At 41.5% G+C, this 22,653-nt stretch overlaps 1 protein-coding gene across 2 annotated transcripts in view; it reads right to left on the bottom strand.

The window, feature by feature from the left end:
* The window catches only part of RARB (retinoic acid receptor beta), a 195,895-nt gene that overhangs the window by 29,706 nt on the left and 143,536 nt on the right, over window positions 1–22,653 (bottom strand). For both annotated transcript variants that reach the window (XM_008504353.2, XM_008504354.2), the window contains exon 3: window positions 17,200–17,341. In XM_008504353.2, coding sequence (XP_008502575.1) covers window positions 17,200–17,341 — 142 coding nt within the window. The remainder of the gene's footprint in view (window positions 1–17,199; window positions 17,342–22,653) is intronic.

Below are 22,653 nucleotides of genomic sequence, written 5' to 3'. Positions count from 1 at the left end.
ATATGTTTCCAAGCCACATAGGCACCACCTCAAGTTACTTAATATAGCCAGAAATTCCCATTTGCAAGATGGAACATCTCCACAGGCAGGCCCCATAATGTCCCTGTGCATCTCGTGCTGCCGTTTTAATTAATCTACAGATCTGTCATTGCCTCCTTGTTCATGCCCTGCCCTATCTCTCTCAGTATTCTGCACAAAATCAGTCACTTTCTTACTCTAAATGTAAAACCTGCAATTTTTATTAAGATCTACCATGCTGCCTGCAACAGTTTTGCAGAGTAACAGCATCACCCTGTGGGTATTGCCAGTCATCCCTTCCCTGCTAAGCACAGGAATGGGAAGGAGTTTTGGGGATCAATCACCCCATCTGGGAAGGTTTTCCAAACTCGCAGGGCGTCTGCCCGGCATCAGCCTATGGCAGAATCCCCATGAAACCAAAATGCTCAGGGAAACCAAGTACTGTGCTTACTATCTACTGTTTTGGCTGCCAAAATCCCAGTGGATTTCCTCGTAACTTTTGTGGCAGGCTAGATAAAATTCTGCATGCAGCTGGTTAAACAGAAATACTCTGGGGAACATGAGGTCGGCTTTTCTGGAATTGCAGTGTCTTAGCACATTAGCTAAAAATATACAAGGCCACAAACACAATGTGATTATTCTTTCTCTTCCTTACAGCTGAAGTGACTAAGTGCAGATACAGTAGTTGAAAAATACTTCTAAATACTTAGCCTGAAATTAAATTTCTATTAAGCTATAGTGCATTCATTTTATGATAGGCTGGGTAAAAAAATAAAATCCCTAAATTTCAAGCTCTGAATTTTCAGTCAAAAATCACTAAGAAGCCATTAAATCTGTCTCATCTGATTTCGGCTGTTTAAGTGCCCTTTGGAGCTACCTCCTCAAAGCAACTGCCCTTTTGAGCTACAATCTTGAAGGCTGGTACACTGACCCTCTATGGATAACTCATTACAGGTAAAAATATCCTGAACCTGACCTTTCTCTCCAGAGTCACCAAAAGGTAAATCAGTCTATTCATCTACAGATATTACATTAAGTTCTCTTAGGAGATGGTCATGGTAGTATGATGCGAGGCAACCGGGAGAAACTGGGTTATTCACAGTCATCAGTTTAATTCATTGGGAATTATCCAGGACCACTGGATGTCCTGGGAAGTGCATGGGTGTAAACCAAGACCAGACGCTGCACTCTATTCCTGCCCGCTGCCTTCTCTGATTGTAGCACTTCATACACTCCAGCCTGCTGTGGCTATTTTATTACTCATCCTAGCACACACAGAGGAAAAAATCATGACTTGATTTTTGCTTAACTGGAAAGCTACCTACCATGACAAATTGCAACCTCTTTCCTGACACCACCATTAATAGACTCCTTCCACAGAACAACTGTCTGTAGTAGGAAGGACACCCACCCAATGTAATGAATGAGTCTTAACTATGGGACAAATTCTGATTATGTATAGGAAAACTTAGTTGATAGGACAGAGAATTGGAAGGCTACAAAAAAAAAAAAAAAAAAAAGGAATAAGATGGAAGACTCTTTCCCCTTGACTGTACCTGGCTTCTCAATACCCAGGGCAATGGCTACCCAGAAGGAACAGCAGAAGTTGAGGTTCAATACCAAGTCGGTGTGCCACCTGTATTTCTCCCTTTTACTGCGCCTGGTTTCATGTAGTGAATGCAGTTTGGTTTTTGCCAAAGAGCATTCAATCCTCTGTGCTTTACGAAGAATCAAAAATAACAGCCCCAACTTATCACCACTGTTGTTTTTGTCACGCAGTGGTGCTACCCCGCCACCCATAGCGGAGTCCCATTAGTGTAGAAGTACCACGGCGGAGTGGGAGACCGGGTCTAATATCTGTATCTGCAGATGGATAACACCACATCCATACCTAAGTTTCATTCCTTTGTTTTGCCCCCAAGGCTAGATTTCACATTTGTACCTCCTCGGTGCCTTGTGCAATTGTGTAAAGGTGCACCTAGCGAGAGAGCTGCCAACTGACAACACACCTGAAGAGGCTTCCCTGCTCGGTTGTACTTCATCAGGCACAAAGAACACATCGACTCCCGCAGACACCACTTGGAGCTCACAGTTGTTCCCAGAGCGTTTTAAGGATGGGAGCTGTAGTCTGGAAGTGCAGCGTTAGCCTGCGTGACAGCCTCAGCAGCTTGCAGCCCAGGCCTCCTACTAAGCCAGGAGTAATAAAAGGAAAGAAACAGCTCAGGCTGTTTACCTATTCCTGCAAAGCTACGGTGGAAAATGCACCCTTACCAGCTTAAGCAAATTCCTGCCTAAAAGGCTTGTTGATACTCCTGCTGCTGAATGAGCAAAGATATAAATAAAAATGAAAATTGTGAGGTTATTTTCCAGCTCTCAAGATGCCGGGGCTGGGCCCTGAAGTGGTGGGCAGGGGACACACGGAGTGTGTGGCTGAACATCCCTGACTGGGCACTCCTCCTTCCCAGCCACGAACTGCCCCTGAGTGACCTGCTCAGCCAGAAATGGCAGCTCAGGAGCAAGAGAAGAAGTGTATTACTTCACCAGGCATAAAAGCACCAGAAGATCAGCCAAAAAATTCACTCTTTAGGTCTCCTATCAATGTGAGGTCCAACACTGCTGGTGGGCATGCATGTGCACCTTCCCATGGGTTTGGTCTGCAGCTGGGTCCTATTTTTTAATTAACACTGCCTGTCATTAAAGCTCTTTTTGCATAATACTAAAAGAATGGTTTCATCAAATGGTAAATAACATGCTCCAACTATATCACTGCAACTCTCTGTATTTTAGTATGTTATTATTTACTTCCTCTCCCTTCCCAAAAGCTGAGCAATTAGAATAAACAATCTGGTGTTAGGCTGAACTACTTTTTTTTGTTGTTGTTGTTGTTTTTGGGTTTTTTTTTTAAGATGACACGGTCCTTTTTCACAAACTATAACTTAGAGGATAAGGAAAGGAGTGAGGTGAGGGGACTTTTTCTTACCATCACAGGATTCTGGGAAGGCCAAGCCGAGCCAGCCAGGAGTGCTGGGCTGGCAACACCACTGGATTTTATGGATTCCCATAAAAGCCCCGCTGAAGCTGCTGCTGACAGGTAAACAAGTTTATTCACATCCAGCTCTAGCATCCCACTGCCCACCCTGAAACATTGCACGGGTGAGCTGAAGCACCCAAAATACCTCTGCCTCCCAGGTTCTTCTTCGGGCAGGATGCCCCTTTTCTGCCCTTGTGTGGGGTAACTCAGCGGGGCTTAACCTGCAGGTGTCAGAGCCCTACCTCATGCCCAGGATTTCAGTGCTTGGGAGAGCAGCAGGCTTTGACAAGGCTCTTCAAAGCAGAAAGTGCCTGGGAGACAAAGGCTGTTGCTTGTGTGTTTAATAAACACTGTTCCCTCCATAATTCACACACAGAAATACTGCTTTTCATCTAATAACGTCGGCTCTCCGGACATCTGTACTCCTGCTTCATGTGGTGGCAGAAGCATCATGGGGTTGAATTCCCTTAACACACCTGCAGCAACCTCAGCTGTTTCAGCACTCACGTTATGACATGAATCACTCCACAAGCCTGCACCTAATTATCAGACTGTCTATTTTGATATATTTTATCTTTTATGTACAATGCCAAAGAAGTTCTTTAAAATACATTCCAACTGCTCTTTCATTAAAAAAAATTTGCTTTCTTGTCTGGAACTTAAATTCTGAAACAGCAGGAGTAAGTGGATCACATTATTTAAAAAAGAAGGCGTGCTAGTAACTACAGGACTGGCTTAAAGAGCTTAATTCTGCCAGACAGGGTCAATCAGCATCAAATCCTGATTTCTCCATAAGATCTTTTAAATAACCCCAGTAAAGCCAGCACATAACCTTTTTACATTAAGTGCTGCTACACTACAGCAGACCAGCCTGTTGTAGTGATCATACAAGGAGCAAAGCAGAAAATGACTGGAAACAGACGTTTGTTTCCAGGAAACAGAATGATAATAAAAAAAGCAGCCTTTTTATTGTTGATTTGAAATCAAAGTGATTACTGAGGCCTCTGCAACTTCCAGCACAAGACTTACTACACACAAGGGAGTTAAGTTTGTGAAGGCAAACAGGCAGCAGGTCATGATAGAGTTAACTCAATAAAATAATAATTTCTACTTGGATAAACTGACCTAGTTTTCCCAGACTTCTCTATGAAAACAAAGGATGCAACTCGGACGTGAGATGACGTCTGAAAGGGAAGCCAAGGGCCGGGCAAGGAGGCAGAATTCAACAGACCAGGAAAAGGTCTTTAACTAAATGAGGGTGGTTGTTCCCAGTTGATGTTGCAAGTGACTAACCAGCACAGGGTTAACTGGCATTACCAGTGGTTTCTACCCTCATCTCATTGATGCTGACATCTTTCATGTCCTTCAACAGCTTGGGACGGGGCCCTGAACATATCACACACAGGTTTTGTATCTCCTTCCAGTTAGGATTTTCTTCTCCAAGACTGAGCCAAGTGCCTGATGAAAGACACACTTAAAAAATTCTTTTCATGGGGTCCTCAGGATATTGTTCCCAGATTACAACGCACTGACTGAAAACTGGGATTTCCAAAAGTAGAGCTTTATTCAGCTCCTGAAAGAGTTGCTGAAGCTCCCTGACCAGCAGCAGGGCTGCCCCAGAGCTGCTGACCCTGCAGCAGACATGGCACAGGCAAGGCTACCAGCACCTGGGTGACACAGAGTGGAGAATGGCAGCTTACAAGGATCCTTCCCATTCTCCCTCGTGACTCAAACTGAGATGTTGCAAATCTGAACACCACACAATGTTGACAACTCTGCATTTTGGGATTCAACCCAGTAGGTTATTTTCTAGAAAAGTTCTGTTGTGCTGGAACACCTCCAACTAGTTCAAGCTAAACAATTTGCCTGGAGAAAATGCTCTGTGAAGAGGAAACATAAAAGTATGCACAGACAGAGGCCTGACTCCCCCTCTTTTCTAATCCCTCACATAGCATTAGAGATTAAATAGTCATTAAAAATATATATAATAATATGTTAAGACAGGATATCTAGAGATTCCTCTTAATTGCCTTAATATTCCCACACCCTGGTTTGTAGGGAATATTTCAAAATGCTTCTGCTCCATTACTGGCAAGGTCCATTTACCAAAGGATTCTCCCTCCATTCGTTCCCCCTAGCCAAGACAGAAGACCCCAAAACACCTGGGGCTGAATACTGTATACCCTGTAAGACGCAGCTGATGTGTCTGTATGATTTTATATATATTCATACCTTGCTATGCTTAAATTCTAGAACAAGAATATTTCTAATAAACATGTGAGATAGCTGTAACTGACTAAAAACAAGAGGAAAAGTTGCCAGGAAAATCTTTGACTTTGTCTTTAGGATAAGCAGGACTTATGCCTTCTGCAGAATTAAAGGCATAAAATATTTCTCCTTATTCTCTCCCTGTGTACTTTGCATGTTGTTATGGGAGAGGGTTGAACAAAACGAGGTTTTGTTTAACTCAGTGACAACTATCCTCTTGCTTCTTCTTTTGTATTATTTGCACTTCTTTTCTATTTAAATCTGATTAATTAGCAGCATTCACCTGAAGAGGCATCTAAAGAGGAAAAAAAAGTATGCATTGAGGTTCTCCATATTTCAGAAAGGGACAATCAAAATGCTGTCAAAAGACTCTTATGAACTAACAATTCTCTGTATCGCTTGTTACAGGGATCTGGACTGTACAGGTTTGATCCCAGAGCTCCTCGATGGTATTCCAGGCAGCACAGAACCGTACAACATGGACTACAAGACCAACACAGAGATCTGGACTTCCACACCCATCTTCATGAGACATCTCCTTTGAAACACAAGAGCCCTGCTTGCTCCCCACCCAACAGAGACAGACCAGCATTGTCAGACCAGCTTGAGCTTCACTGAATCTAGTGCTTCATCTTCCAGTATTAACAACTCCTACCAGGAAAAAACCCACCCTGATAAAATTCAGAAGTGACACTTTTTTGAGTGGTTCTTCCCTGTTGCCTCTCTACTATAATCCAAATGAATTGTGTCAGCACCCAGAAGATGTACTAAGGCAAGAAAAACAGGGGGAAAATAGTCCTTTGTATGTCAGGAGCAGCTCACACAGCTACAGTGCAGTCAGGGATCCTGAACAGCAAGGTGCAGCAGCCCATCATGTAAGAATAACCACTTACTACTTGTTTGTCTTCCTGGGCTGATGCCTCCTCTACTGATGCCTCTAGGTTACAAACTGGCTAAAACCTGCAATGCCCCCTTCAGTATTAAAAATAAATCACTCCCACTTACTTTTAAAACAATAAAAAAAAAATTTCCTTCTTTACTCTGCCACTAGGACATCCTTTAAAAGTAAACAACATAAAAAGCAAGTACAAGTACTACACTTTGGAAGAGTACACATAACTTGTGTATTTTTTTGAAATGTAATACTCCCCCCACACTCTTGCAACTCCTGGCAATTTCCATTTTTCCCACCTCTCTTACATTGAGTTACTATTTCTGTAACACAAAGTGTAATCAGCTAGTTAAAAGAAAGCTAGATAAAAGAAAAAAAAAAAAAAAAGGAAACCAGAACTTTTTTTCAGGAGACATGGGAAGAAGCAAAGGATTTGCAGCAGCACCCACTGCACCAGGGCTGACTGACAGCAGGAACCCTGCAAGTGATGGAAACAAGAGGAGACAGAGCAGGTGAAACAGTGACTCTGGATTGACCAGTGAGTCAAGGAATGATGACTTCTCCCGCTCCTTCAACCAAGTGGTAGTCTCTTCACCAAAACTACCTGTTGCTGCCAAGGGAATAAAGCACCTCTGTGTGCTAGAGAGGCAGTAACCTGGCACCACCGAGCCATTTGATGTGCCTGCTGCTAAAGAGAGAGTGTGATGATGCCCGCAATGTTTTAGCTTTCCCTTATCTTTCAGCATCATTCCATTTACTATTTCTGTTTGTGATGTTTTAATCCATCCTCAATGCAAAGTTTTCCTATTAAATGTAATGCTTTCTCTTCAGGCTCTCAAGTTTTATGGTTAAGAGTTTTCCTAGGTTTAAATACACTGAGTTCTGTCTCCAAGAAAACACTGATGATGGAGCATTGACCTACATAACATGAGAAAAAAACAATGTCAAATGCAAAATGCACAATGTTATCTGTCACCAAACCCCCTTTGCACGTGTTTAAAGATGAAAAATGTTTAAAAATATAATGCATTGAAAATGATACAAATGTAATACGCGTTGTTAAGTCTGTCATTTTAAATGGTTTATAAAGTCTTCCCTCAGAGGACTGGACTTAAATCATTCATTAACTTGAAGCTGATTGCTTTCTCCTGCAAAGGGGGAAGAACATGGATTTCTCAGATGTAATGCAATTTCCTACCAGAAACAAAACCAACCTGATGAAATTACGTTGCCAAAACCATCTATTGTACCCTAAGAAGGGTATAAATAAATTAATTGCAAAATGAGCTCTTTCAGCAAAATCTTTTTTAAAAATCAACATTTCACTTGCTTAAAAGTTTAAAAAAAGAAGGAAAGAAAGGAAAGTAGGTCAGCATGTTTTGCCCAGCATGTCTTTCTGACTCCATTAAAACTGTCTGTCAGATGACTAACCATGCCTGTAATCCAACTAAAAGCCTGTTTGCTTTCTGTTGCACTTTTTGCTAGGGGAAAGGGAGAATTCCACTTAGCTTTAACTCTGAAATTCAAGTAAACGTTTTCAAAAGTCAGGTAATTTCCTCACATTCACTTACCAAATCTGTTTCTATGGACAATAAGCAACCGGTTTTGGATGCATGGCACTGAGAAACCATCGCACAGCTGATTAAATGCTCAGCAGCCACAAGTACCACCTGTAGGGCTCTCAGATACAACTTGTTAAAGTCAGTTTTCAGAGCTGTTGTCTGATTGACAGACTTTTCACAAGACCTAGATTTAAAAATTTAAGAGCTTTCAGAAACACACAAGCATGTGAACAAGTACTGGACCAAGGTGAGACAAAACTGTTTCTGTTCACTTTGGGCCAGAGGAAATTAAAAATCCCAACGCCTTACAATCTTTCTTTTTCTTTTCATAGCATTAGCAGCAGAGTGTTGTTTAAGTGAGGATAGAAAGGGTGTTTGTACTGCTTGTATGCCATCTAACTTTAAAAAAAATCCTGTACAGTTTTCATATGAGGGATGAAGAACTGGAGATTAACTGTGCCGATGTATTTTAAATTGAGCATGTGATACCAAGTCAAACTAAAAACAAATTGAGGCTATTTTTAGAGCTCAGTCCTAGGGCCAGCATCCTAGCAGGAGGAGCTGCAACGTGTCAGCCGGCTTATCTCAGGCACAGCAATGGAAAACTCCCCCTGCTCTAACAATTCATGCAGTGGATGAAAGCAAGCCTTGTGAGCCTGACAGCAGCAGAGGGAAATCCATAGCCTCATCTACTTATGTAGAGATCCTCCTAAATCGTTTTTGAGAGCTTACTGGTTTCCAAGAGCCTGCTTTCTATCTTCCACACCAGCAGCACAGGGGTTGCTCTCCACAGAGAGGCCAGCATGAGCTTTGGTTCTTTGCCTTCTGCAGAGGCACCTGTCCTAGCCAGGACCATCTCCAGTAAAGGGATCACCAGGAAAACAAAGAAGTAAGTTTGCAGATATATAAACCCTTGGAAAGATGTACACATTCTCGCATGCATCTTCTAAGGGGAAGGGCCAAATCTCCTCTGATACCACATCCTTCAGGCACTTTTGGGCTGATGCAGTTCAGACTTCCCAGAACTCTTGGGAACAATTTACTGCATTTCTCATGAACCCTGGCTACTGCAGATAACATTTTCAGGTTGGCCTGACAACTAAGTAAGCCATGTTTAGCTTCAAAGCCCAGGACACTGGTAATTTGCTTGTTCCCAGACTGATATTTATCTCAGCAACATTTCTCCATCCTTCAGATTCAACATCCCAAAACAAAACAAACAAAAAAAAAAGCCTTCAGAGGGAGAAAAAAAGATAGCAGACCACAAGTTACCAGTATAGACAGCACAATGGCAATTAGGAGAAAGAGATGCATCAAAGACGCCCCATGCCCCCGAACAAGAAAATGATCCAAATGAGGAATACGAAGCAGTGAACTGAGTGCATAAAGGAAGAATGGAAGTCCTGAAACAAAGCTTTTGAGGTCATGGGATTGGGGTCTTAGCAGTTATGTCTGCATGACCAAGCAAGCATGGCCTCAGCCCTGTGCTTTGGAGAGCGTGGACCAGGCAAGGAAAGGCTACCTCCAGACTTCCCATCTGCTTTGACAGCATCATTGCCAAGCATGGGATAAGAAAGAATGGATAACCCAGTACTCTGCGTGCCAGGGACACAGTTGATATCCTAAACTCAAGAAGAGACGAAGACTACCTGCAATGGCAGTGTGAATGCACAGAGCCAAGGTGTTTAAATGTAGGATCTGGAATAATGCTGTCACTCCTCCCATGGATGCCCCAAAACCAAAGCAGGGAGCAAGAAATAACAGAAAGGCCGCAGAAACAGCTACATCCATGTTAAGAAGAGTCTTTGTAAGAAATACCCACCCAAAGCACCTTTTGCAGGGAAACTGCCTGAGTCAGTGCCACTAACTGTCCTCATGGAAGAGCTGGACCTCCAGGGGAGGTGGCCCACATGAGGATGGCCACAGAAAGCTGGGCTGCTAGCTTTTACAGAGGGAGCTTAGCTGCTCCATAGGCTCTGATGAAATGTACTCCTTTAAAGTAAGAAAGGGGTTCAATCAAGTCTGAAGACTTTGCTAGAGCCACTGAACTGTAACATGTACATCTCTGGACTGTGCTGCAAGTGTAGATTTTAGACTGTATTTGTACTGCATTTCTCACTGGCTGTGATTAACTCTGAGTTTCACCAGCTAAATTTCTTCCACAGGAAAAGATCAAGAGGTGATTAGAAAGTCCACTAATATGTAACTGACACTTTTTCCTGTCTTAAAGAACATCTCTTTCAGAGCATGGTCAGATACTGCAGTACAAATGATTAGCGTAACATCTTCAGAAGTGTTACAACTTTAATAAAACACCTTTTTAATCAAAAAATGTAAGAATGGCACACATTCAGTCACCGAAGACTAGGACTGATAGATGCAGACAAAGACTGCAGAGAGCAGACGAAGGCTGGTAACTTCTGCCAGGATCCATGTTGTCATAGAGACAGCAGAGAGCGATGAAAAGTCCACCACAGTAGCTATACCTTAGTGAATAAGTCTTAATGTAACTTCCAGCTGAGGACATGCAATCAATCTCTGTATAAGCTTATTGAAGGAATTCCCTTTATGCTTACTCAGTCCTCAGGAGCCCAAAATGGGGGGAAAAGTTTTAAAATATATATATTTTACTACTTTTAAAGGCAAGTCAGGGCCTAGTGGTTCTTTTTGATGGGGGAGGGATGCAGATGGGTGGTTTTTCTTTTGAAAAAGAAATTTTAATGTTAAAACATTAAAACCTTCATATTCAGTTATATAAATAAGAAAAGCAAACACAGAAAGAGTAATTCTAGAGCAGTCTAGCAAGATTGGCCACATGTAATGGTGTCTCCTCACCTCCCCAGGCACTTTCCCCACTGAGGTGGCTGCAGCCCTGGCATCTCACTTGTTGCTCTTCTCCCATTGGGTTCAACCACTTCATTTCCTTTTATGCTGCAAAACACTCTGCTCCCTCTTCCTTCTCCATGCCTTTCTCCTGGCATTTCCCTCCTCAGTGGCGTTCGACCCCTGCCTTATCCTCCCACGAGGCAGCAGCACCCCCTGACCCTCCCTGAGTCCCTGCTCTTGGGCTCAGTCCCACTACTTGGGAGGTATGGGATGCTGGAGTCAACAACAAGCAGCACAGAAACAGTGCCAGGGGTTGTTTATTGACCAGGGTCTTCAATTCTTAGCTTACACAATTATGGGTCTTCAGTGCAAGAAGAGGAGGGGGGGAAGGGGGGAATTGCAGCACTAGCATGTTATGGTTTAAAGTTACAGCTGTTTGCGTAATGCCTGAAAGGCAATAATGAACAGAAGAAAAATAGAACCTCAGACGTTATTCATACTTTCCCCTAACATTTTAGGATATAAAGATCAGACTAATTACCAAACAGTCTTGAGTTGAGCAGGGTTCACTAATCACGCTCTGCTTGAGGAACTGGGAGAGAATTTACTTAGCCACATCTTGAAAGGTGCCAATAAATTGTTCAGCTGGAGAGTTAACATAATAAAAAAAATCATTTTTAATGTTATTTTCTTTAGCAGTTTATTAATTGCTGCCTGAAATACTTTTCTGAAACACAACGAGCTGCAAATGAATTCATGGGCTATTAATCTGCTGTACATGGCACTGGAGGGAAAGCTCATTAGGTGAGTTGATGCAATTACTGCTATTACATAACCATCTTCACAGAACATAGAGTAAATTATGAATAATAACATTCAATCTAAGTTGCTCTTCTAAACATAAAAGCTGGCAAGTGAAAGCTATGCAAAATCAGGGGGAACGCTTAAAACACAAAAGAGGAAGGAGAAAAGCGGATCTGTGGATCTGCTCCTTTGAAGGCACCAAATCAATGTGAAAAGCAAGAGATGTTTGCTTAACCATGGGAAACAACGGGCAACAAGTAGAACTCTGCAAGTAGTTCTCTACAAGAGAATTTTAATTGTATATAAATCATTTTCAGCCACCTGGCATAACAAGTGTGCATTATCTCTGTCAGAGGACAGGCTGACAGCAGAGCACTGTGGGTTCTCTAGCAGGAAGATGCTTCATGTTGGCTTTGCTCTCATCTTAAAAAAAATCTCCTCATCAGTGATAATGGGTGTTTGGTGTTCACTTCTAGAAGTTCCCAATTTCTCAGTCTCAAAGAATAAATATGAGTATTCCTACCTGAACAGCAACTAAAAATCACCCAACCTTAATGAACAAAAGGGGAAAAAATTGTGATCTGTATGGCCTGGACATGGTTTCTCCTCTATCTATGTACTCAAATTATTAATTTCACGGGTGTTTTCACAGTTTACATCTTTCACCTTCAAAGCACTTAAACTACAAGGTCTCCCAGCCCCTGTAAAAAGACTCACCATTTTCACCTCTCCACTAGCCTAATCAGCTTGTAGTGTTTAGAGAGAAGAAATAATCTCAGAACAGAATTGGGGTTTTGTGATTTCTACTCTGATATTTAGCTCGTGCCTCTTGAGAAAGCAAGGCAAGTCAGGAGTCAGCAGGCAAGGCAACCATGCTGGAATTTTTGAAAAAGCCCCCAGCCATTGTGTGGTATTTAGGCATCTAGTTAAAAATCTAGCCCGTAGCAAAGCAGGAGCAATTCTTAAATCCAGTGCTTTCTGCTGGCTAGAAAGAATAAAAACCCACTTCAGCTGTGACTAAAAGTCTAAACAAACATTTCATGCATTCTAATTATTCACTTTAAAATTACATCAGTGGAATCTGCATGAACTTCTCAAATGCAACTAAGCACACTCTACCACTCACTGGAGATGGAATCGTGCTTCAATAAGGAGTCTGAAAGAAATTTAAACAGAAGTAAAAAAAAAAAACAAAAAACCAAACATGACAGTTCTTCAAGTTGATGCTTCCTGCTTGCCAATTTGAAACAGAATTAAAATAAGTAAATCAATTAATTCTTTTGTTCAGCAGCAGAACGTAACCGTATGTTCTGAGAAGCATGAACATTTAAACAGTGTAAGACTGAATTCTTGACAGAGTAACAGACGTTTCTGTGCAAGTTTGAAAAAAAAAAACCAACGAAAACAAATACAGAGCACAAAAACTGGATTCTCTCCACTTCACGGTAATTCCCCTGCATTCCCTCCCTTCCTCCTTCCCTCCCCTCCAGGGAGGTTAATTGTAAGCAGATTTTACAAATCTGAACATTGCTTCAGTGCACTGAAGCAATTTGGAACAATAATTCTGTGCCTTTATGAACATAATTTTGCTCTGTTAGAGCTCACTGCAGACAAAGTTTATGCCATTACTGAGGGTTTCTCTGCAGCACACCCCAGTATATGGGCTGGGTGCATGTCTGAGGGGGACCCCAAGGGTCATCAAGCACAGTGACAGCCCTTGCAGCCTGCAAATCTTATAAAAGCAGATGGGAGAGCTGCTGGGCGAAGCCGAGCGATTGCAGCAGAAGGGAGCTCCGTTTTCTTCCCTCTTGTACCATGCAATAAACACAGTTTAGGTTTTCTTTAAGGGCAGGCTTCACCTTACAAAGCATACGTTACAGCCTCCTGCTTGAAAGAGTCCATTATTGCTCCAGAGTTTGGCCCAGCTCCCTGCCAGTTCCCTTAATTGCAGGCGGCTGCGCCGTACGCGTGACCCTGCGCCAGCTCCTGAGGACCCAGGTCCTGGCATCCCAGCAACAGTGTGCTTCTTGTTGATACCTGGGGTCAGGCCAAGGAGGATGGTGCTTCAACATCAGCTTAGGGATCACGTAATAGGAGGGCAAAGGTTAGTTTCCTAAGGCTCTCCATCACAGAATGAGCCACTGTCAGCCTTAGTAGCCTTCCCACTGCAGCAGCAGCAGAAGGAAAATAAAAAATAAAATAATCCTGCGTATTTGTCGTTTCATTTCTACGTGTTCATTAACAAAATCAACAGGCTGAAAAGTCAGGAGGGACTGGGAGAAATGGGGATCAGAGTCTCAGCTGCATCTACACTCTCCTGAGCACCCACACATGAACCCCATGGGATGGCCACAGAGCAAACCCAAACCCGGATGCAGTCCTGGTTAGATGGGCTTGCTCCGGGCTGTCAAGAGCTGCAGCTCAGGTTGCAGAGACACGAGCTCAGGAGTTTCTGTAAGAGGGGGATTTGAGGAAAGAGAGCAGGGCTTAATTTCAAGCTGTGTTTTGCCCTGCTTTGGGATGATAAGACAGTCATCACCAAGTGGTTTCCCCTCACACCCTTTGTCTTGTCTATTGGGAGCAGAAGATTTTTGCACCGCTGACAGCAGAAGGAAAGGCGGTCGCTACACCGGCGGGATCCAGTTTCAGCGGGACCTGCAGATACCATCACAAGGCAAATAGCTCCACTCCTGCCCTGGAGGCAGCCTTGTTATTGACCACTCCTGATCAGATCTGGGAACTAACATTGTATCTAAGAAGATAACTTTTTTTCCCCCTGAACCAAAAAACAACCTATAAGGAAATGCAAATTTATTGCATTCCTTTATCATCTCACTTCATTCCCTGAAACAAGATAAAAGCATAGAAGAAAAGCCCAGTGCCTCTTCTCTCCCAGACCACTGTATCTCCATTCTTAAAACCTGAACTTATCACACTGGCTGGGCTGCCAGTTCTCATCTCTGATGTTTGCGTGCAACGCTTATGAAGCTCAAAAGGAGTCACATATGCAACTACTTTTGCATGTCCTTTAAAGGCAGAACAAATAAACACAGGACTGCAGCGTTTAAGCACAGATTACTCTGTATGCTGAAACTCTGCATGTATTCCTCCCTAGCTCCTGGGAACAGACCTTGGGGTTCCTATTTGCAGCTGCTCACCGTGATTAGGACTGGTTTGAGCATTGTAGGCTTGTTTTCCTATGAGATTTCTCTGAGACTTCATTCTGTCCTTTGTTCATGGCCTTTATATTACAAGGTAACAGAAGTGTAAAAAGATACAAAAACAGAATGTGAATAAGGTACTGGGGGAAAAGAGAAAAATCTATCTGGTTAAGAAAAAAGCCCACTGACAAAATGTGCCTTTGTTTACATAAACTTCTAAAGAAACATAGCCGAAACCTGGAGACATGTATGAAAGAAGGTCAGATAAGAAAACAGTTTCTCAAATCTCTTAAGAGATGAAAAGCTCCTGTTTATGGAGGGATAACACAGAGTGACTTCAGACTTAGTTCTTAAACCCAGAAGACAAGACACACTGCCTTCACACTGATGACATTTAAAATAACTTCTCTATTCCTTTGCAAACACCTTCTACAGAAATGGAGCCAGAGGACATCCCTCACTTCTCCCTGGGATCCTCTGTTCCCCCTCCAACCTGCTATTCCCCTTTCAATGCCTGTAGTGGTTTGAGATAAAAGCAACTGCCAAAGGGCAATTTCACTCAGATCACCCGAAGAAGCAGGCAGAACCAAACATTAATTCTTGCTGGCAAAGCTCCAGCTATCCTGTGGGAGAAAACAATCCATCACCTGAAAGGCAGTAAGTCTTTATACTTTAGCCTAAATAAGTTTGGTTAACATGTTAGAAATACTGTTGGTATTTCCAAAACCTACTCTGATGTGATGTTACAGCATTTAATAAGATTAGTTACTTCACGTCAGCAATAAAATCCTTAAGAATTCAGGACCAAGAAGCCCCCAGGTGATAAAAAGTGTTTTCCCTTCCCCTCCAAAATGCATCATACTGTTTTTATCAAGGAAAAAAGTTTTATGTGCATATATATATTATATGTCATCAAATACCTATCAGTAAAATCCTCCTCATTCAATCTTATATCTTTGTGCATTTTTGTATTTATCCTACCTTCTCCTTTCCTCCTACTGTGGTCTTCACTCCAGTAAATCTACACCTAAGTGTAGATAAGTGCACTTCAGGCACATGAGAAAACTAGAGAAACTGGAAAGGACAGTGAAATAAGGGAAATCCTAAGACCTCCTTGCTCCCCCAGTTGCTTGAAACTTGATGTTGGCCTTTTTCAATAAACACAAATTCAGATTTCTAAGGAAAAGAGTTTGAAACACTGCAAAGTGGTTTTAAAGATACATCCAGTTCCTTCTTTGCTTCTCAGTACTTATCCTCCAAGAGGAGATGAAGGAAAGGGTGGGAGAGAAAAAAAGAGGTACATCTGGGAAGGACCAGTGTGACTTTGGAGACCCTTCAGCTCCTGCCCAAGTACAGAGCAGGGAACTACTGGAAACTCCTATGTCATCCAGGAAGGAGAAATGCTGAGGGTGAGAACTGATTTAAGTCACAGTTCAGTCATAAATGTCTCATCAGTGTCACTTTTTTTTCCTATGGTCTTACAATCTCTACAAGGAATTCCTGTGGGTGAATGAAAGAAGTGATGTTGGGCAATTTTCTCCTCTCCCTTATGCACAAAATGAAAATTTTTGTTGAGTTTATTACTGGAATTGACGTATTGGTATCAGGATGATCACTGATCAAGGTAAAAACCCTCAGCAATCAAACAAACCACTACACCAAAGACATTTTTTGTTGTTGTTCCTGCAATCACTCCAATAAAAATGAGAATGCTTTAATAGCATTACTCCCTTGGGATTTGAGAATGGCTTTTTAGCTAAATTTTCATGCTTGACAGGGACACCGATAAGCTGGAAAAAGAGAAAATTCACTTATTTCTACCTAAATATTTTAAATGTTAATTTAAAGGGCAAACTAGAGATTTCTAGAAAAGAAAGGGGAGGAAAATCCTTTGGTTGTTGATTTTTTTGTTCTTTTTTCGTGCAACTGACAGCATTTTTACCTAGTTAGGTTTATTAGCTTTGCAGGTTGAGAAGAGGATTTGCCAGCTTGTTTTGCCCTTCAAAGAGGCTTCAGCCAAGACTCAAAGCCACTGTAGCACCAGCTCTGTAAAATGGAACAAACTGATGCTACTGCTGAAAGAAGAACCTCTGACATGAGCCCCTGCATCGACACAAGGGAGAAGGTGCAAGGCTGAAGAAGTCTGCTGCCTGCTGCACCATCAGGAAGCCCTTCTGAAATGACAGTCTGGGCTGACACCAATCCCAGGAAAGCCATGAGCTGGTCTGCAGGGCAGAGGGAGGTCAAGAACCAGGCTTGAGAAGACCAGTGCTGTTGCCCTTATGCCCTTGCCCCCAGGAAGCCATTTCTAGGGCAGCAGGGAGCTAATCCTGTCTTCAGGCAAGTTACCTCTGCTTTTGTTCTTGTAGAAAACCTGGCAAAATCACCCACTTGGGAGTTCTCACATTCATACAGGGTGGCCCTGTCACACAGGTTGCACTCAAGGGTTCTTAACTGACCACATTTAGGTTGCAAAGTACAGGTCTGAAGTTGTGTGTAAAATTCATAGCCGTTTTTGCATGTATAAAGGCATATACTGGCTTCAATCATATAATCACATACTATTTTTCTTCCCCTAGGAATACCATATATACGTAGGCTATGACAAAAAAAAAATTGTTTCTGAAGACAACTTACACTCTTTGGACATTCCCACTTCAAAGCACTTCTGTAGTCTGCAGTACTGGCAGCGATTTCTGGTAACTTTATTGATAACACAGTTTTTATCTCTATGACATGTGTAAACCATGTTCTTCTGGATACTTCTGCGGAAAAAGCCCTGAAATTAAGAAAAAAAGACATCAAATAAACTCTTGAGCTTCCCATAACCCTTAGAGTCAGGCACTAACATTGCTTGAAAATAACAAAATAAAGTTAAGTTATGGCTGGAATATGACATCTTTAAAGACTCAGTCTTCTTATAATTTACTATTGTTTTTTGCAACATAAGAGTCATCTCTTAAATAAAAGATAAACTAAATCTAATAATAGCATTCAGGAAGCAAGTCTTAGATTTTAGAAACAGCTCAAATAAAAATAGTTTGGGCTTAAGGATGTGGCAATGAGTTGGGTAAACAGCAGCTTTCCTAACAGATCCACTCAGAAGTCAAGCACTCATCCAACAACCAACAGCCTCTCTCAGCCTAAAGATCCCACCTATTTTTGTTAATGCAGAGTTTCTCTAGTTTGATGGCTGCATGTAAAATGAGAAATAATTTGAAACACAGATCTCGTAGCTGCTGGAACTCCTACAGCAGTTAATGAGGCTTCTACAGGTGGAAGAGTTCCAGCATCAGGTTATTGAGTCGTGAACTTGTAAAAGTTGCCAATTACAGCATTTTTTTTCTTATTCAGATACAGCTGTGAAAATAATCAAGTAATTACAATGATCTTGAACAAAAATTAGAGAGAACTAGAGATCTGGTTTGTACTTAAGGAATACCATTTGACTGGATGACTCCTTCAGCAAGAGAGAAAAGCAGCCATAAATAGCAAGGTTAGCTGGCATGGGAAAAAAAAGGCAAAACCCAAGTTCTTTATCTCCACTAAGACCGAAGCTTTAGATAATATCATATAATAATGAAGAATAAAAAAAGAGGATTACTTTAAGCATTTCAGAGCTCAACCCACAGATACTCAGCGAAAGTATTTCTGCACCAGACATTTGGAAATTTGACAGCACTATTTAACCTTCTCACTCAGATTTTGAAAATCGTTTCAGCAAGCACCAGGGTCAAATTTCAGTCAACATCACAGCATTATGGAAGAACAGTTAGCAATTTAGTATCTGTTGGAGGGCTGGAGAGGTTAAAACTCTTCAACTGGCCACCCATTTATACCCTACAGGGAAGTGGTAAACTTGATGCTACAGAGGATAGCTCCACAATGCATTTATTTGCAGATGTAATCCTGGTAAGGTGTAAAATTGGATCTCCTAGAAAAACTCACCAAGATATGAGAGGAGTTCTTTCAGAGTGAATTGGGAGAATTTCTGGCCATATGATCAGGGAGTGGTAGGGCAGGCACAGTCAGTAAGGGCTGGTCATAAATTCCTTGCACACCCAACATGTTATAGATGCCAATGTTATGAAAATACCTCAAATTCAGTCAGAACTGAAAAATGTCTCCTTAATCGCATAACCGCTGGCATTAGTGCTCTCTGGCTCTTGCACAGGCAAGCCTCATCCTGAACTTAGCTCCTCTGATTTAGAAGATACTTAATACTAGTATCAAAGAGGTAAATAAAAACTCTTCACTTATTTTCCTTAAGCTACTGGACACAGAAGAAGAATTTAAAGCTATTTGTTTAGACAACTAAAACCTTTTAAGTTATCAATAATGCTGCTGTTTCATATTCTGCACTTTTGATCATCAACACTGCTTGAAATTTTTACAATAAAAAGTATGGCAAGCATGTATACATTCACACACATCAACACTTGTACTTGATATGCACACATCAACACTTGTTTACTTGTTGAGAAAAAAATTTATGTTAACATTCATGTACTACTTTCTTGCTTTGATATTTCCCTAATTGTGATGCCCAGCTCTACAGTAACTGTTGAGGATGCTAACTAGAACTGTGAGAAGTCCGTGGCAACTACTGTGGTTTAATTCAACAGAAAGAAAGCGTGAGCTGTGCTGGTTCGAGGTTCTCCATATGGCTCATAGGAACTCCACTTTTTAGTTGGAAAGAGGAAGGGGAAGCCAAGATTGGTAGGTTCCCCTGCAGCCACCCCAGCTTAACCCAGTGTTGTGTATAAATCAACTTCCACAGCCACTGATGGAATAACTTTCCTACCACCAGCTTGACAGGGTAGGTAACAAAGTGGCCCAAATGAAAAAAAATTACCCTCTCATGCAGCAACTGTCTCCTGATGTTGAACAACTAGAATAATTTAGAAAAAAAAAACCAGTCCCCAAAGCCTCCTTTTTGCCTGCACATGCTTTAGGGCAGAGGGCTGCAGTGCATCCATGCCCAAGAGACCTCTGATTCACTAACACAAGCACTACCTAAAACAAAGTATGAGCTTCAAAAGTGTTACCCAATACAGAGAAAAGGAGAAACAGCCTCTTCCAAATATACCTGTACTTCACCAAAATATAACCAGTGACTACTAGGACCGGTAGTGACAATCAGTGATTGAGCAGTTCTGACATTTAAATGCAGGTTCTGCATCCTTTTAACCTAAGGTTTAATTACAGCCCATCAGGAATGGAAGCAGAGGAGGCTATCTCAGTCCTCACCATTCAAAGCTGACTTCACAGCCCAACAGAAACGAAGTAATTTGACTTCTGCAGATAGTAAGTGTAAAGCATTCATGTACTCATGGCTAGTATAAAAGGCTTAAGAAGAAAAAACAGCTCTCCGGGTTGAAATAAAAGACAGTTTCTTCTACAGCTTAACCTCCCCAGGCAATGTCCTACACAAAGTGAATGATATAGACAAGGGTATTAATTGTGGAAACTTAAGACTGTTGTTTTACAAATTACTTTTTTAACACCTTTAATTTGATTTCCTTCCTGGAGTTGCTCACAAAACAGAAAGAAAAATGAACTTGTTTACGTGACATGTTCAGGTGAAAAAAAGCTAATGTGGTCCTGCTCAAAACTAGGGATCTTTTCCTCAGCAGCACTGAGCTAGTGCCCACTCCCCAAGTTCTGTTCTCTTAAGACAAGGATATCATTTCTACTAAGATTTGTGGCAAACAGTCTGCAATACCTGAAAAGACTTGATCTTTAACATTCCCTCTGGATAGGCTTTAAGAAAAATGCCCACATTATAAATATTATTTCATTTCTCTGCATGCAGCCCCCAAACTGTGACAGGGGTTCAAGCACTGATGGGTGAGAAGCACTCGCTGCATGCTTGGGGCAGTTTCAGAACCCACAAGTCTCACAATGTGCATCCTCCTAATTTTAGAAGGCAAGGCCAGCAAGGTCATGCCCAGAAAATTTTCCCAAATCTGACACCGGGCTTAAAAAAACAGACAGCATCCTGTCTTTATCCCTCTGAACATGGTTGGACCTCACCTGCTTTGGTTACCAGAGAGAGAAAACCCTGCAGGACATGGAGATGGGCAGAGTTGGGTGCTTGCTGCTGTGTTAAAAAGCACAGTAAAACCATGTCAAGGCTGGGTTCCAGATAGCACAGGTATAACACAATGGCCTGTTTACTATAAATAGTGAAGTTAGAAGCAAGCCTAAGTTTACCTCCAAGTGCTTTTTCTCAAATTACTTCCATCTGACCTCACAACCCCAAGAGTTTATTCAAAAATGAAGAAAATACAAATGTGACCTAACCTTAAGAAGTTGTCAGGAACTTCAGAGACAGCAAATCACCACTGTTTATAAATTAATTGACTTCAAGAGCCTACTGGCTCTTGGAAAACAAAGCTACTACTAACTGTAATACATCCACCTCAAAAGGAGTCTGCCTGAATATTGACATGAGCAATTTTTTATGCAAATATTTTACCATCTCATCCAAATTACCACCCTATGATGGGGAATGAGACACTCCTGTGCCAAAAACAAGTACAAATAATCCTTTCTTTGTAATTGAAAATGCCTTATGAATATAATAAAAAACCCCAACATTCTGTGAGACACAAAGCATTACTGTCGTACATAATGAGTTTTGATAGCACCTACAAAGTACCTGAATTTAAAATAGAGGAAGCTACTGAAAACCTACCAGGAACAGTAGCTTGCTCTAATATTCCTTTAATCCACAAGTTTTGAGAGGAGCACAGACTTTTGTGTTTTTATTTTAGCCAAGGCAAACAAAGCTTTGCAGAAATCACACTTACGAATTAATTCTGTCCTTCTGAGCAGCTTTTATCGGCATCCTTTACACAAAGCATTTTGGACAAACACTTCAATTTTTAATCTCATCTTTTCTGTGCACTATGCCATGCTCCTTCCAGGTCCACCAATCTTGTTATCTTAATGGATGACAGACAGAGTATCACTCTGACCATGCCACATTAGGCGTCCTCATTTACCGAGTGCAAGGAAAAAATGCTGAGTATAAATTATTCAGAAATCTATTGTATCAGCGTGTGTTCTCTGAGCATCCACCACTGGCAGAGCAGACAGATTATTTTTCACTTTTAATTGTGTTGATATCTTATCTGCTGCACTGAAAGCAGAGAGTGATACGTGAAACCATATGTATTAAGCAGCAAATAAACCCAGTTTACTAGGTCTATTGCTTACAACTAAATAGCCTATTTAGTCAGTCTAACTTAAACATAAGGCCAAAAAACCCCACCTTATTCCACTCACTACTTACTTTTGTAGTATCTTCCTGGTAGTGTGTCAAAATTAGAGAAATCAGTACAGAGCCTATAGAGAGTATTAACTATTCTAGTAATATTTTGAATGCCTTTATGCCACTGTTACAAAGGAGGTCATTAGGGATGAGCCCTCAAGATAATGTTAAGTGTTTAAGCTTATGAAGTCTTACAGAATGGTTACCAGGAACTGCTACCCTTATGTATCTTATAATAGAATCTACACAACTCCTTCTCTCCTTCATTGTCCAGTTGATTTTGGCAAAGTGGGACTATTAAGAACCCAAGTGATGCACATCAAACTGAGAGTTGGATCATTTGATCCCAACAACGTCCTAAAAATATTTTGCCATCCTAGGGCACGCCAAATCTTATCTGCAGATGCAGCAGGCCTACAAGTCAAAAACTTGCACTTGCAAAAGCCAGTGACAGAGTAATCAGCAGAGAAGGGCTATTGAGAGCTCAATCTGTTTGAACAGCCTGCTCGGTTCATCTGGTTCAGCTTTGATTACCCCCAAATACAGGCAGCCAGCTATGACTCCTGCAGATTGAGAGGCCATTCTTTGGTAAATCTGCAAAATAAGCTTTTGAGTATAGTGTATTGCTACTTTGTGGTAAAAGGAGTAGGAAGGACTTCTCTATGGTACAGTTTATCAGTATAAAGTCTGACTCACTGAGCTCTGAAGGGAAAGATAAAAGCCACTAACAACCAGAAATAAAATCCTGCCCACAACATAACTGAAATCTCTGCCGTTAGCTTTATTCTCAAATACGGGCTGTACAGATATGT

This window comes from Calypte anna, chromosome 2 (assembly GCF_003957555.1).
Source record: "Calypte anna isolate BGI_N300 chromosome 2, bCalAnn1_v1.p, whole genome shotgun sequence".
In the NCBI taxonomy this organism is placed as follows: Eukaryota; Metazoa; Chordata; class Aves; order Apodiformes; family Trochilidae; genus Calypte; species Calypte anna.
Note: the sequence above shows the minus strand (reverse complement) of the source record. Positions and strands in the feature narration are given on the sequence as shown.